At 43.9% G+C, this 13,702-nt stretch overlaps 1 protein-coding gene across 2 annotated transcripts in view; it reads right to left on the reverse strand.

Annotated features, from left to right (window-relative positions):
* The window catches only part of FRMD1 (FERM domain containing 1), a 52,017-nt gene that overhangs the window by 14,523 nt on the left and 23,792 nt on the right, over positions 1–13,702 (reverse strand). For both annotated transcript variants that reach the window (XM_083606046.1, XM_083606047.1), the window contains exons 3-4: positions 6,004–6,094; positions 958–1,037 (exon numbers count right to left, since the gene is read on the reverse strand). In XM_083606046.1, the coding sequence (XP_083462172.1) occupies positions 958–1,037; positions 6,004–6,094 (171 nt within the window). The remainder of the gene's footprint in view (positions 1–957; positions 1,038–6,003; positions 6,095–13,702) is intronic.

The following is a 13,702-nucleotide window of genomic DNA, read 5'->3' on the forward strand; positions in this document are numbered from 1 at the left end:
TTATTATTATTATTATATAATCATGGAAGGGGTATGGCTGTGAGGGGGCATGGCTGTGACTACCATGAAGGGACCTTGCACAACTGAACCACAGACTTCCTCCTTGATTTATAAACTAATAATAATAATAATAATAATAATAATAATAATAATAATAGAATTTGTTTATTTATTTATACCCCGCTCATCTGACTGGGTTTTCCCAGCCACTCTGGGCGGCTCCCAACAAAATATTAAAAACACGATAAAACATCAAACATTAAAAACTTCCCTAAATAGGGCTGCCTTCAGATATCTTCTAAAAGTCAGATAACTGTTTATTTCCTTGACATCTGATGGGAGGGCATTCTACAGACTGAGCACCACTACCGAGAAGGCCCTCTACCTGGTTCCCTGTAACCTCACTCTCGCAGGGAGGTAACTGCCAAAAGGCCCTCAGAGCTGGACCTGAGTGTCCGGGCTGAACAATGGGGGTGGAGATGCTCTGTCAGTTATACTGGGCCGAGGCCATTTAGGGCTTTAAAGGTCAGCACCAAAACTTTGAATTGTGCTAGGAAATGTACTGAGAGCCAATGTAGGTCTTTCAGGACCGGTGTTATATGGTCTCGGTGGCCACTCCCAGTCACCAGTCTAGCTGCCGCATTCTGGATTAATTGTAGTTTCTGGGTCACCTTCAAAGGTAGCCCCGCGTAGAGCACATTGCAGTAGTCCAAGGCATGCTTACCCAAGAGCAAGCCCCATTGAACACTGTGGCGTGTCCTTCTGAGTACATTGCACTGCGCTATCAGAATCTCAGATCTCAAAATACATTTGAAAGCAGGTAAAAAAAGTGGTTTGGGCAACAAAACCAACGTTGGGCTAAAAAATATCCAGTAGCTTCAGCTTCCCACAGGAGGAGCCTCACCACACAACCATGTCAAGAATTCAGTGTCAGGAATTTACACTGGCAGGACTCACTTTGCTTGCTTCTTTCTTCCACTCCTTTGGGAAATATTTGCAAAGCTTCTGCTCCAGGTCAATGAATACATATTCATTGTCTGAAAAGGAGACAGGAGAACTGATAGTAAATAGAAGGCTTCAGGGACAAACTGAGACATTTTCAACAGCGTGACACACAGTTCTAATGTTAGTAATTATATATAGGCATAAAATTAAATACGCAATTAAATCATTTAAATTTGAAACCTGTTCTTTCATTTAAAAGAATTTTCCCACTTACCAAATCTTGGAAATCATGTCGACTGGGCAAAAATTAGAGGAGCTACTTCATCCAGGCCTCTGCTGCCTGAATACAAGCAACCTCATCTATGTGGCAGAGAGAAATAGGGAGTGTTCCTACATGGGGCCTCTTTACTCCCGGGGTGTAGGGTTTGGGGGCACAGAGTGGCAATTTCTCAAGGCACGCTTCATATCCTGTAGTAGCACACTAGAATTAATATTCACACTTTTTATGAATGAAACATTTGGGAATCACTGCTCTAAACTATACGGCTAGCTGAGTTTAGTGGTGTCGTGCTTCTGCTGTTAGAGAACATGGATTGGGTCAACATATAGTTAAGCTCACAGTTATAATTCTGATTTTTTAAAATTAAAAAACAGCAAGTAAAGACAAGGCTATAACTGAAGAGTACATTCTGAAAAGGATCTAAAATGTCAGGCAAACTCTCTATATAAACACAATATACCACACACCCCTCTCCAAAAAGTGCTAGTTTTGTGTTATGAGCTTCTGTAGGCAAGGGGTTGGGGTCAAAGGCAGCCCACTAGACCTCTCTGTCTGGCCCTTGAGACTTTCCCCACGGCATGTCCCTCCTCAAGCCAGACCTGAGATGTAAAAACGTGTACGTGTATGTGTGTGATATTTTTGTGTGGTTAAATGTACAAGAGTAAAAATAACATCCACTGCTCCTCCCACTTTTCCCTCTGGCCCTGGCCACTAATGGAATGTGGCCCCTGGAAGGTTTTCCATGAGGGACTGTGGCCCTTAGACAGAAAAAGGTTTCCCACCCCAGCCCATGGCCTCCAACACATGAAGGGGCCAACAAGTAAATGTTCTGCATAGGGGAAAGGGGAAGAGAGGCACATGTGTATGGAGGAAGCCAGAGCACCGCTTGCCTTGAGGCAATCCTAACTCACTAGAAGAGACCACACATTTGATGTTCTCTATCAACAAACCTCCCCTCCCCCCAAGAAAACTCCCAAGAAATTAATAGTGTGATGTTCTGGCACCAGCTGAAACCTTATTTATTTGCCCAGGCTTTTATTTAATGATGGCTGTGTTTTTCTGCTGGCTATGTGGTTTTCCCCCCTGCCCATTTTGTCTTAATGTATATTATGTATTGGGTTTAAATATAATGCCGTTCAGGATTGCTTTGGCAATGAAGAGCGAGGAAAAAAGGTTTTGAATAAATAAATAAAATAAAAAGTCACCCCGGCAGCAGGCTGAGAGTAGTAGTGGTTACAGATATTCTATGACCATATGGAAAAGCAAATTTATTCATATGTTTGCATAAAATTTGATGATCAATATTATTTGGGAAGGGGGTGGAAGCAAGGGAAGGTAGCGATCAGGAAAGCAGGATATCAAATTGTGGCATAAATTAATAACATAGATACACATAAGCCAAGCTGAAGACAGTTTTCTTTTTTCCAAGCCAAATTCCTGGTGTGGAGGTTAACCAAAGGAGATGTTGATATGTATTATATGACAAATCAGTATGGCTCACAGTCTTCCAGCTGTTCACTGGAATACGCCAAGCCACACTGATATATGGCCAAGGCAAAGGGCTAAACCAGACTTAAATAACGTGTATGTTTTAAAAAATGCAAATAGCATTAGCTGGTGGGGTGAAGCGGCTGGCTCACACCTCGTGAGGAATTTTTTTTTTGTCTGAAGTCAGAATTTGCATTGGGAGAAAAATCTCACATGGACCCCCTTATGGGGAATTTCACCCCAGCTTCAGGAAAGGAATTTTACCTCAGGACCAAAGCAGGGAGAAGAAGGGATTAAAGCCCTCCTTCTAAGCCACTGTGATTGCGATAATAAAAATGCTATTTGCATTAAAAACACACACAAAAAACCCACCCTACAGTTCAATGCAAATATCCACAGGCACCAAGAATGAGCTACTGCTTCAGTCTAGTCTGAGGGACCTTACTCATGAGTAGAGCCAGCCCTGAGGACCGGGTACACATTCTTTTCCTCAGCAGCACTAGGCGCTGGGCTTCCCTTTGTGAAGAACGAGCACAAATCCCCCTCACATGCTTCGCAACTTTGCGCATGAGCCCGTAGTGGCGTTTGCAAAGTGTTATAGACTATTTGTACACTGAAAATCACACCACTTTATTATTGTTTCAGCAGTATTTCTTGGAAGGGGGACATAGAAACCAAGAATTATTTGTATATGGGGGTGGGGGGTGGCAAACCTACATGACTCGCTAAGCTGCTTTGGGATTTTATCAACAGTGCGTGATCTCCCTGCCTCCCTCAGCCAAGAAACAGCCCTTCTTTCTTTCTACCTCCTCTCTCCTCAGACGCAGCCTGCAGTTGTGGCCGTCCTCCCATCATGTGCAGGAATGCAGCAATACATTCCGACTCTAATGAGGTTAATATTGTCAAAATGCCAACCTGCAGTGTAATCCTTCAGCTACAAAAACAAAAAGTCCTTCCCACCCCCTCCAGCTTTCTCACATAAAAGCAGAGGGTCCGGTCTGTGTCTCCCCCCCCCCCCCCAGTTAAGTGGATTAAAGGTTAAGTTTACAGAGCCTTGTCATGTGTTCCAAGTTGCCTCTTTTTTTAAAAAAAGTGTGTTCCTTTGATTACATGAAATTTGGGAACAATTTCAAGCTGATTACAGCGGAGGTGTTTGCGTGGGGTGGGGGGAGGACTTGGATAGGCACACAAATTGGCCAGTTTAAGTGTCGCTCGCAAAACATGCCAACGCAAAGGCCAAGTTTCACTGGTGCCAAGGCTCAGCCCCCAAACACTCATACTCAGTCTCAATGGCTCAGCTCTGGAATCGAAAGCAGTAACAAGAGTGTTTTTGAGAATGTACAGAGCGCATTTTCTGCTCCACTGAGTAAGCACAGCTGGGCAGCATGCATCTGACATTGGGGAGAAAGGCTGAGAACAGCATAGGATTGCCAGGTTGACTTGAGTACTGACATTACGTATTTCAGGTTGCAATCCTATACGCACCTGGGAGAAAGTCCAGTTGAAATTAATGATACTTACTACTGAGTGAATGTTTGTGTATGATGTGCCTTTGCAGGTGTACCCATAAACATTCAGGATCACCGCTTGCGAGCTGTTTGCTTGATTTCTGTAGGATGCCATGACATATAGGGAGCCTGTAGTGTATGCATATGCAAATAAGGACCACGGAAGACAGCAGAAGGTGGCAGGTCCAGTGGGCTGGATCCCAATTCTGCCCTTTACATGTTCATTCCTACTTGGAACGATCACCAGCACAGGATTTGTGAATGCAAATTACGTCATCCAATTCGTGGTAATTATCTTGATTACAAAGATAGAGGCTGGATTTCATTTCTGCTTGCCAGATGGAATGATTTCCCTTCTCCTCCCCCTGCGTGCTGTTCTAGGGGTTCTCCTGACACCCCAGAGCCCATCTGGGATGGGGTTCAGGGGCCTCTGAAGAGGAGGAGAGGGGAGGAAAGCCCCATTGATCTAATGGGACTTGTGGCTCGTCTCCTGTTAGTGAAAACTATTTAGTTAAATGTGGCTCTACGAGTCGTACTCAGAGAAGACCCATTAATTAACACAATTAGTCACATTCAATAGGTCTACTTTGAGTAGGACTAGCCATGAATACCACCCAAGGGGGCTAAATATGGGTGTGATATGAGTTTTCTTCAGTATAAAGACAAGGAACCTGTGGTCCTCCAGATGTTAGGCTGCAACTCCCATCAGCCTTGACCGTGCTGACTGGAGTTGATGGACTTAGAGCCCAGCAACATCTGGAAGGTCAGAGGCTCACCACCTCTGATAGAAAAAGGTGGCTGAATTTTATTTCATGTTGAAAACTGTGAACGTGCATCAGTCCATGCATTGCTGCTGATATCACTTCACCCAGTACATTTTAGGGGTAAACTAAGCTTTAAGGCAGGTTTGCCTCTGTCTAATGAGTGAAATGGCCCTAAGCAAAGGTGGATAGTGAAAACATCCTTTGTGTAAGGAGTGGTTGTTGATTCAGAGCAACACCTGTAAGTCTCCAAACGTGCTTATCCCCGATTGTGCAACACCTGGGAGAGCAGTGTTAGCGTATTAAGGCAACCTTGTAGGGAGGACTGGGAAACCAAGACCAGTTTCTCCTCTCCCATTAGATCCTGGTGAGCATCAATACAGTCAATGTTTGTTCTATCTAATAGGTTTTCCAAGTTCTGAGAGATTCCACTTGTGAGTCATATTATATACAGTACTGGTATCAAAGTGACCTGGATTATCGAAAAGAATGCTCTGGCCTACTGGTATGCTTCTTCAGCCTTCTCTGTAGAGTAATTTAATCACGTTCAAACTCCTCCAAATGTCAGTAAAAACAACATTCCTCACAAATTATGGCTTTGAAAGCTACTGAATACATCCAGCCCCAGACTTTCTAGATATATTCTCTCACCATACAACCAATATTTTAGAATTCTATCTAATGGAGAGGTAGAGGTAGAGGTAGAGGTAGAGGTAGAGGGAGAGGGAGAGGGAGAGGGAGAGAGAGAAAGAAAGAAAGAAAGAAAGAAAGAAAGAAAGAAAGAAAGAAAGAAAGATAGAAAGAGAAAAAAAGAAAAAAGAAAGAAGTTGGAAGAAAGAATAGCTTTTTAAGACTAAATTTAAAAGCTCAAACCCCTCCTTTTTCTAATAGACATGTTCACAGGCCAATGATAAAAGGGCTTTGACACGACGCTCCTAACTAGTGACCACACTACACTGAACATCTCAGACCTACATCCAATCCCATGGATACTTCTGAAACAATTTCTCTCCGTGCTTACTTTTTACAACACTGATGCCAAAGAAGTGAGGATCTTTAATTCTCAGTGCGTCACAAACTTGCTCAAAGAGTTCCTGTCCAGTGGCTTTTACCTACAAAGGAAAAGATAATGGTAAATAGTTTACCGTTTGAACAAGATAGGATAGTTTCCCCTTGCCTAAGAAAACTTAACAGGTATTTGGACAATAAAAAACCTGAAAGAGCAAAGTCCGTGCCTGAGCAAACCTTCGTAGTGAGGGAATTTGCGCTGCCCCGTGGCTCCATGCTCCATTGCATCTGACAGCGTGAACCGAACATACTGCCATAAAGCACATCCACAGCTGGATGGAAACAATTAAGATTGCTCTAGAATCCAATCTCTATTGCTAACATGTATATTGCTTCACAGTCAGTGAACTTAAGCCAGCTTAATGCTGTGTTAGATAGAGTGTGGCTAGTATTTCATAGTGATGAATTAGAGGCAATATTATTACACATGTAAAACAGCGCCATGTTGCATGATATCCTGTTGTGCACTGGAATCACAGGGCGAAGTAGAATAGTAGATAGCATGGATGAATCTGAACACTGGAGATCAAGGTGAAAACCTGCTCAGTCATATAAAATCATTGCATGGTTCCCCCCATTAAGTGGATTAAAGGTTAAGTTTACAGAGCCTTGAATGTTTTTCAGCAAGTCACAAGTTGGGATTTCAGACATAACATGATGCCATGGTTTGTTTATCACAACCTAACAACTTGCCCGGTAGCCATTTGCAAGCAGGAATTCCATGCAGGCAAATATGCAGGCTTGTGAAGGAGACACAGACCTCTCCATTTTCCCTTGGCCAGTCCTCTTGGTGTTCCCATCCAGCTGCTTATGCTAGATGCTAGTATTCTGTGTTTCCATGCTGGCTACAGAAGAGCATTTCCCCTTCTCCTCTGCCAGACTGGGAACACACTCAGGAGGCCAGTAAAAAACAAAAGAACTACAGGCTAGTAACTTTTATGGCCTGATTTTCAAGACTGGGCTAGTACAACCAGGAGTTGGAAGCCACAGGCTGTATGTGGCTTTTCCATTTTCTCTATCTGGCCCTTGTCATTCTTAATGTATTATTACTGTATTTTTACTTCCAGGGAAAGCAACTTGCAGGATTTTCTGCCTGGCGTGTCAAAATAACCTGCACAGCCTGGAGTACTCCCTCTCTTTATAAAGGTCATCCATCAAGGTGACTGAGGCTGAGTCAGTCCCAAACTCAGGCCTGAACCCAGACTGGCGTGGATCCAGATAATCAGTCACATCCAGGAACGTCTGCGGTTGTTCTGCCACAGATGCTGCAAGAACCACTTTCAAAAACAAAATGAAATAGATATGTGGCACTGAGGGAGCATGGGAGAGGAAATTCAGAGATTGGTTTCATCATTTGAGACCCTGTTGAGACCGTGAGGCACACTTGGCAGTGGCCAAAGGGGTGGGGTGGGGTGTCTGTAGTGGCACTCACATTATGCCAGCGCTTTGTGCCAGGCAAGCTGGATCAGGCCCCCTCACTGTACTGTTTCTGATGGCCACAAATATGTTGCTGTTTAAAAAGGGCTTTGTCTTAACATCCCCCCATTTTGGCATTCAATTCTGATGACTCTTTCGTAGTTGTTATTGTTTTCTTCATTTTCATGCTGATATTTTGATTTAAAATTTAGTTGAATTGTGTAATGTTTTATATTTTATATTATTGTTGGCTGCCTCGATATATGGGATAGATAGCTTTTAAAGAATTAAATAATTAAATAATTCCTTAAAAAACATTTTAAAGCAGTCGCATGCTTGTGCAAGGAGGAAGGGGGTGTGGGGAAGCATACAGGTTTGAAAAATGCTGAGAGATGCATGGTTACTTGGATCTAAAGTCCACTGCATAAAGCCAAGTGGCAGAATTTCAATTTGGTGGAATACAGTCCCACAAAACCTCCTGCAGCGTTAGGAAAGAGAATGGAAATATCACACAAAGTCCCTTCCTTATCAAGATGTGGATCTATTCATGAGCTTCTTGCATCCTAGGCAGTTAATCTCCCTTCCAGGAATTCTGCAAGTATTAATATAGATCTTCACACACTCTGAAATGCAAAGTGTGATGCAAGACCCACTTCCTTATTCCTGGAGTAGAGGCAGAGCTAAGAACACAACTCTGGCCTCAACAAGCCTCTGAAAGAAGCACTTTCTATGTGCTGGGATGCACTGCAAAGCCTTCTTGGTCCTACATGCTGACCCTTCCCAGTTTTTATGGAAAAATAAACCATGCACAAAGTAGAGCCTTTTCTTTTCAGCTGGAACTTGCCAGAACTCAGTTCTGGCACCTCTCAGGTGGGTACCAATGTCATTGTAAGAGAATGAGGGAGGTGTGGTATTTTTCTAGAAAAATAGAACTGGCACAAAGTATTTTAATCCTTCTGGAGACACTAAACCAATTCTGTTCCATGGGAAGACGGAGCTGAGGAGGGAATGAATTGGATAAAGAAAATGGTTCTATTTTAAGTAGCCTTTCAAAGGCCAAATTTAATGCTACAAAGATGGGGCATGCAGATAAAAGAACTCATTTGAGAAATGAAGATTACCTTCTTTACTCGTAGCACCCTCTGAAAGAAGAGCTACTGGGACACAGATAATCAACTAGGGACTTATTTGATGGAAGTTCTGGTTCCAGTACTAGTAACTTGTATGCATACCAGGACATAGACAGCTACTGCCACAAGGAGAAATATTCAAGCCACTTCTTATTGTGGCTGCCTCCCTGCCACAAACTTTGATGTGTGCAGCAACTCACAAAAAAGAATGAGAGTGACTTTCACCATACTATGGCTACCTCCCTCACAAAGGAACATAGAAAGCTCTCTTATCCAGAGGCAGACCTTTGCTATCAACACCAACCTTCCCCACCTGCTACACCCTCCAGATGTTGCTGACCCATGCTCAGAAGCTGTAATGTTTCTGAATACCAGTTGCTAGAAATCACAAGAGGGGAGAGGGCCTTTGTGCTCAAATCTTGCTTGAGGGTTTCCCACAGGCAACTGGGTGGACATTGTGAGAACAGGATGCTGGACTGCATGGCCCGTTGGCCTGATCCAGCAGGCTGATGGGAGTTGTAGTCTAAACCATCAGGAGAGCACCAGGTTGAGCCATACTGACTGGCAGTGGCTCTCCAGGGTTTGAGACTTTCCTAGCCTTCCCTAGTGATGCGAGGGATTGGACCTGCAATCTTATACACACAAAGTATTTGTGCCACCTTTAAGCCCAGAAAAAATAGGAAATCGCTTCATATATGAAGCTCATGATCAGCTGCTGACCATGAATGGCTAACTGCAGGAAGACCACTAACATGGCCAGCAAGCAGATGAGAGGGGACTCTCCCTGCCGTTTTGCATGTACCACACTTGATCGAAATTGGCAACAATCGACGGAATTCAAGCCCATTTGAGCTGCTGATATCACATAAGCTCTTAGCAGCATGGTCTGGGTCATTGGTATGCCCATTACGTAACACACTGTTCTGAAATATTATAGACCACTGTGTTGATGCCAGAAAACTAGAGCATCCTAATTCACCACTCACTACTCCAAACTGGATTGTCTTGTTTTAATGAAGACACGTCGCAGCAATATTTTGGTAACAACATATGTATTGAAAAAATGGCACTCTACGGGGGAAAAGAGTAGGGTTGCCATATTTCCAAAACTGAAAACCCAAACAGGTGCATTTTTTCCCTCCTCTGAAATCTGCCTGTTCCCTCACTGCCTTTGCTCTCATCTTCTCTGCTGCCCCTCCACCTCACGAAATCCTCCCTCCAATATCACACACAAGATTTCTCCCTCCCTCCCTCTGTCCCTCCCGTCTACCTGGCTTGTCCCCTGCTTCCTCCAGCCTCATGAAGCCACCACCCTCCTCATGAAAGCAGCGCCTGTGCACTCTATGCCCCGCTCTTGCCCGCAAACCACCACCACTGCCTTTTTGCTTTGCAGGCTTGCCAGTCCATGGGGGACACCACGGTCCTTCCTTGGATGCCCAGGCCTCTGGGTGACAGCATGCAGCCAGCCTCAGCATCACTGTGGGGGATGCCGCTGCTGCCGGCAATGTATTCCACTCCCATTGCCATACATCCCGGTTTCCCCACACATTTTGCCAATTCCGGAAATTTTCCCCCAAACGCCGTTTTTAAGGGCAGAATCCCAGATTTGTCTGGGAGACCCTGGACGTGTGGCAGCCCTAGGAAAGAGAAGAACCTAAAAGAAGCCCTTAAGTCCCAGCAGATGAATGAATCAGACTAATCCAAGGGACAGATTATTATAAATTTCAAGTCTTTCTCTACCATTCCAGTTCCATTTTTAAAAGACTGCCCTTTGGCAAAGTGTCATCTGTACACCAAGTGACTCTCCCACCACTTAGATCTGTGGATGGAGTGCTGCACTTGCTAGGTATAATCCACTCTGCAGTATGTCAGTCTGTGCGCAAGTTCAGGGTCATCCCCTTCCTATCGCTCATGGAATCTTTCAAGAGCTCAGAAAGCTCCTGCTCTTTAATCCGAAATGGGTTGTTTTGACAAAGTGCCCAACCATCAAGCAAGTATAAGCTTAAAAGTTTAAATCGTGAGTGTTCTTCCAATTAATGGGTTTCTTCAAGCTACTGCCACAGCAGTGTGGGAACTCTGTGGGTGCCCTTTAATCTGGGGGTGGGGGGTGAGGAGGGGAACCACCAGGCACTTGCCATCCCGAGGTCAGCCACATTGTGGTGCTTACCGGGAGGGGTGCGGTGGTGGGTAAGTTGGAAAGGTTCGGGTCCTGTGGCAGAGTCAGCCTGCCATTGTTCCCACCCCACCCCAGCCTCCTTGCTACCTCGCCTCTTCCAGTAAGCAGAGAAATGTGACTGACAGCAGAGCAGGTGCTTGGTACCACCACTCCCTGCTTAAAACCTTCTCCTAGTCACATGGGGGAACAAATTCCCAAGTGGCTTGCAAATTGTGCTAGGCACGGTCAGTAATATTCGCCTTTATCATGGATTTAGCATCCTTGCTGGGAAGAGATACTAGGTCCACGGCACAGATGCACATGATCAACCCTGCCAACATGGTTGGGTCACTTAAATTTTACCCCAGCCCCATAGGATCTGCTCCTGCAGAAATTATGCATATCTATTAGGGGCTTGTCCACACTTCTGCTTGTACCATGCCTAGAAAACATGGGTCCGAGTGGTTTCCCCCTTGCCCCACTCCTTTCCCAGGGTAAACCTGCTCTTTAGCTTTGAAATGGAACAAATAGCAATCCATGGAGAACCTGATTGCTGTTTGCTCTGATTGAGCACCAAAGAGTAGTTTCCCCCAAGGGACAAGAGGAAGTATGGATAAGCCCTAGGAGAACATTTAAAGAATGCTGGGTGTAAGGTTGTTTGTGTGAGTGTCACACACACAAGGACTGCCCAGTTAGAAATAAACAGATGCTTGACAGCTTCCTGACTATTTGTCTATCTAGCTTAGTCATGTCTACTCTGACTGGCACTGACTATCCAGACCTTAAGCAGAGGTGTTCCCCATTATCTGCTACCTGATCCTTTTAACTGAGGATGCCATAGACCTTCTGCATGAAAAACATGTGCTCTACCACTGAGCCATGGTCCCTCATCTTGAAGTAGACTGGCCCCAACCAGGGCAGTTCCAGAGCACAGATGCTTACTGCACCAGTACTGGATCTCACATGGAGAAACAATTCCTATGCTGGTAAAGTGAGGTGTAAAGGTGGATCAAAACATCCATGGAAGTGGATGAGACCAGCTCAGGGTTAAATTGATTTGTTGCAGGCAAAAAAGAGATTATTGTGGTAGTGGTGGCAATGATGATTCTGTCACTGCTCTTATGACTAATAAAGAAGAATGCCCCGGTGGTGCATCCCTCAGCCTGCTAGCTAATAGGTTTCAAACTGTACACTGAAGGGCAATATAGTCATGAACATTTAACTGATGCACATGGACTTTGAGGCTGCATACACATGACTAGTTACTATGTGATCATTGCAGCATGTATGACAGAACAGATGAGCTATCCCAGTAGCTATACTAGACAGATCCCTTCAGAAATAATGGAAGCTCAATTGCAAGGAGAGTCTTACATAATGGCTGTCACGTCAGAGGATTGCAGGAATCTACCTACCCCAATCTGTTAATCCCCGTTAGTTCACTATTGGGGCCCACATGGGACCTGGTCTGCTGTTTGTACACTACACCCAAACAAAGCTCAAGGGCCAAAATAATTGGATATTTGCTGAATCCATTCAAGACTATGGCTGCATACACACAATACATATAAAACACATTTAAAGCTTTCTTTTTTTCTTCCAAAGAATCCTGGGAACTGTAGTTTACCCATCACAGAACTTCAGCTCCCAGGATTCTTTGGGAATGTGCTCTAAATAAGCTTTAAATTGATGGCATGTATGCAGCCTGACTTTTCTTTTCCCTCTATTTCTGATGTTCAGGCTGTGCATGTCATTGCTGATCTATGCAGAACAGCCTACCCACGCACAAGAAAGGGGCATCAGCAGGCTTGGTGGGAATCCTGAGCTTTGCAGAAGTACAAAAAATCATTGGAAGTATGGGAAAAACACCTAACCGGGGGGCGGGGATAGTCCCATGGGAACTGTGTGATCTCGGTGGGAATAGAATTCTGGGTGAGCATGGCTGAAATTCTGGACAGGAGCACTGCAGACTGCAGGATTTTGTTGCATTTCCAATGTGCGCTGCCTTGGCCTGAAGCGAGATGAGTGATGCACCCCATAGTCGCCTTTGACTGGACTTAACGGTCATGGGGTCCTTTACCTTTTTTTTACTATTCCAATGTGTTACTATTCATAAAGATTGCCTATGCTAGACTGGGAAGAAGGTAGACTGAGATCTACTAGTAGGTCTGGGTGATTTGATCAGCAAGGATTTCTGACCCTCTGTTATCTATCACAAGCAACTCCCCCACCCCTGGAAAACAGGACAACATCCAAATAATACCACTTTAAAGGGCCATGTTACTGAAAAACTGAGTGGGATAACACAGAATAACCCCTTTGATCATTTACTTTGAACATATACTGTTCTATTTCCCTCCAGAGGGGACTTGAAAGTGATGGAAACTTTATACCTATCAACCAACAAAAGGCTTTCTAATAAGCTTTCTCTTCTTTATAGGTTGTTGTCACTGTTGCTATTATTATTGCAAGCCTGGTTTTATTGGCCAAACACATGAAAAGGAAAATAGGCAGTTCTATGCATGGAAATAAATAGCCGGCCTTTTCAAATACAGACCCCCACTAAACAGGTGCATGTTGCATAAAAAATGTGAATCTTGAAATAAATCTGAGCCTAGGAAGCAAGACTACTTTTTGTTCATTGATACATGGATTGTGAAAATCAGGAAACTGCCTTTTTCTCTTTCTTAAAACAGATAAATAAATAATGGAGCCCTGAAACTAATTCCCATTAACATTTTTAGTGTATAAAAGCTACCACAAACAGTGAAATATATCATTCTTTACCTTAATTATTGGGGCTAATAATTAACATTTAATAGTCACATTTCTGTAAGGGTCTGTTTTAGGGAGACTTTGCATAATATAGCACAACTTATAATTTGCCCCATATTATACCAGGAGACAATACTGTGCAAAATATGTTTCCTAAATGTCTTCTGTGTTGGAAA

This window comes from Podarcis filfolensis, assembly GCF_964270895.1.
Source record: "Podarcis filfolensis genome assembly, chromosome: 3".
In the NCBI taxonomy this organism is placed as follows: domain Eukaryota; kingdom Metazoa; phylum Chordata; class Lepidosauria; order Squamata; family Lacertidae; genus Podarcis; species Podarcis filfolensis.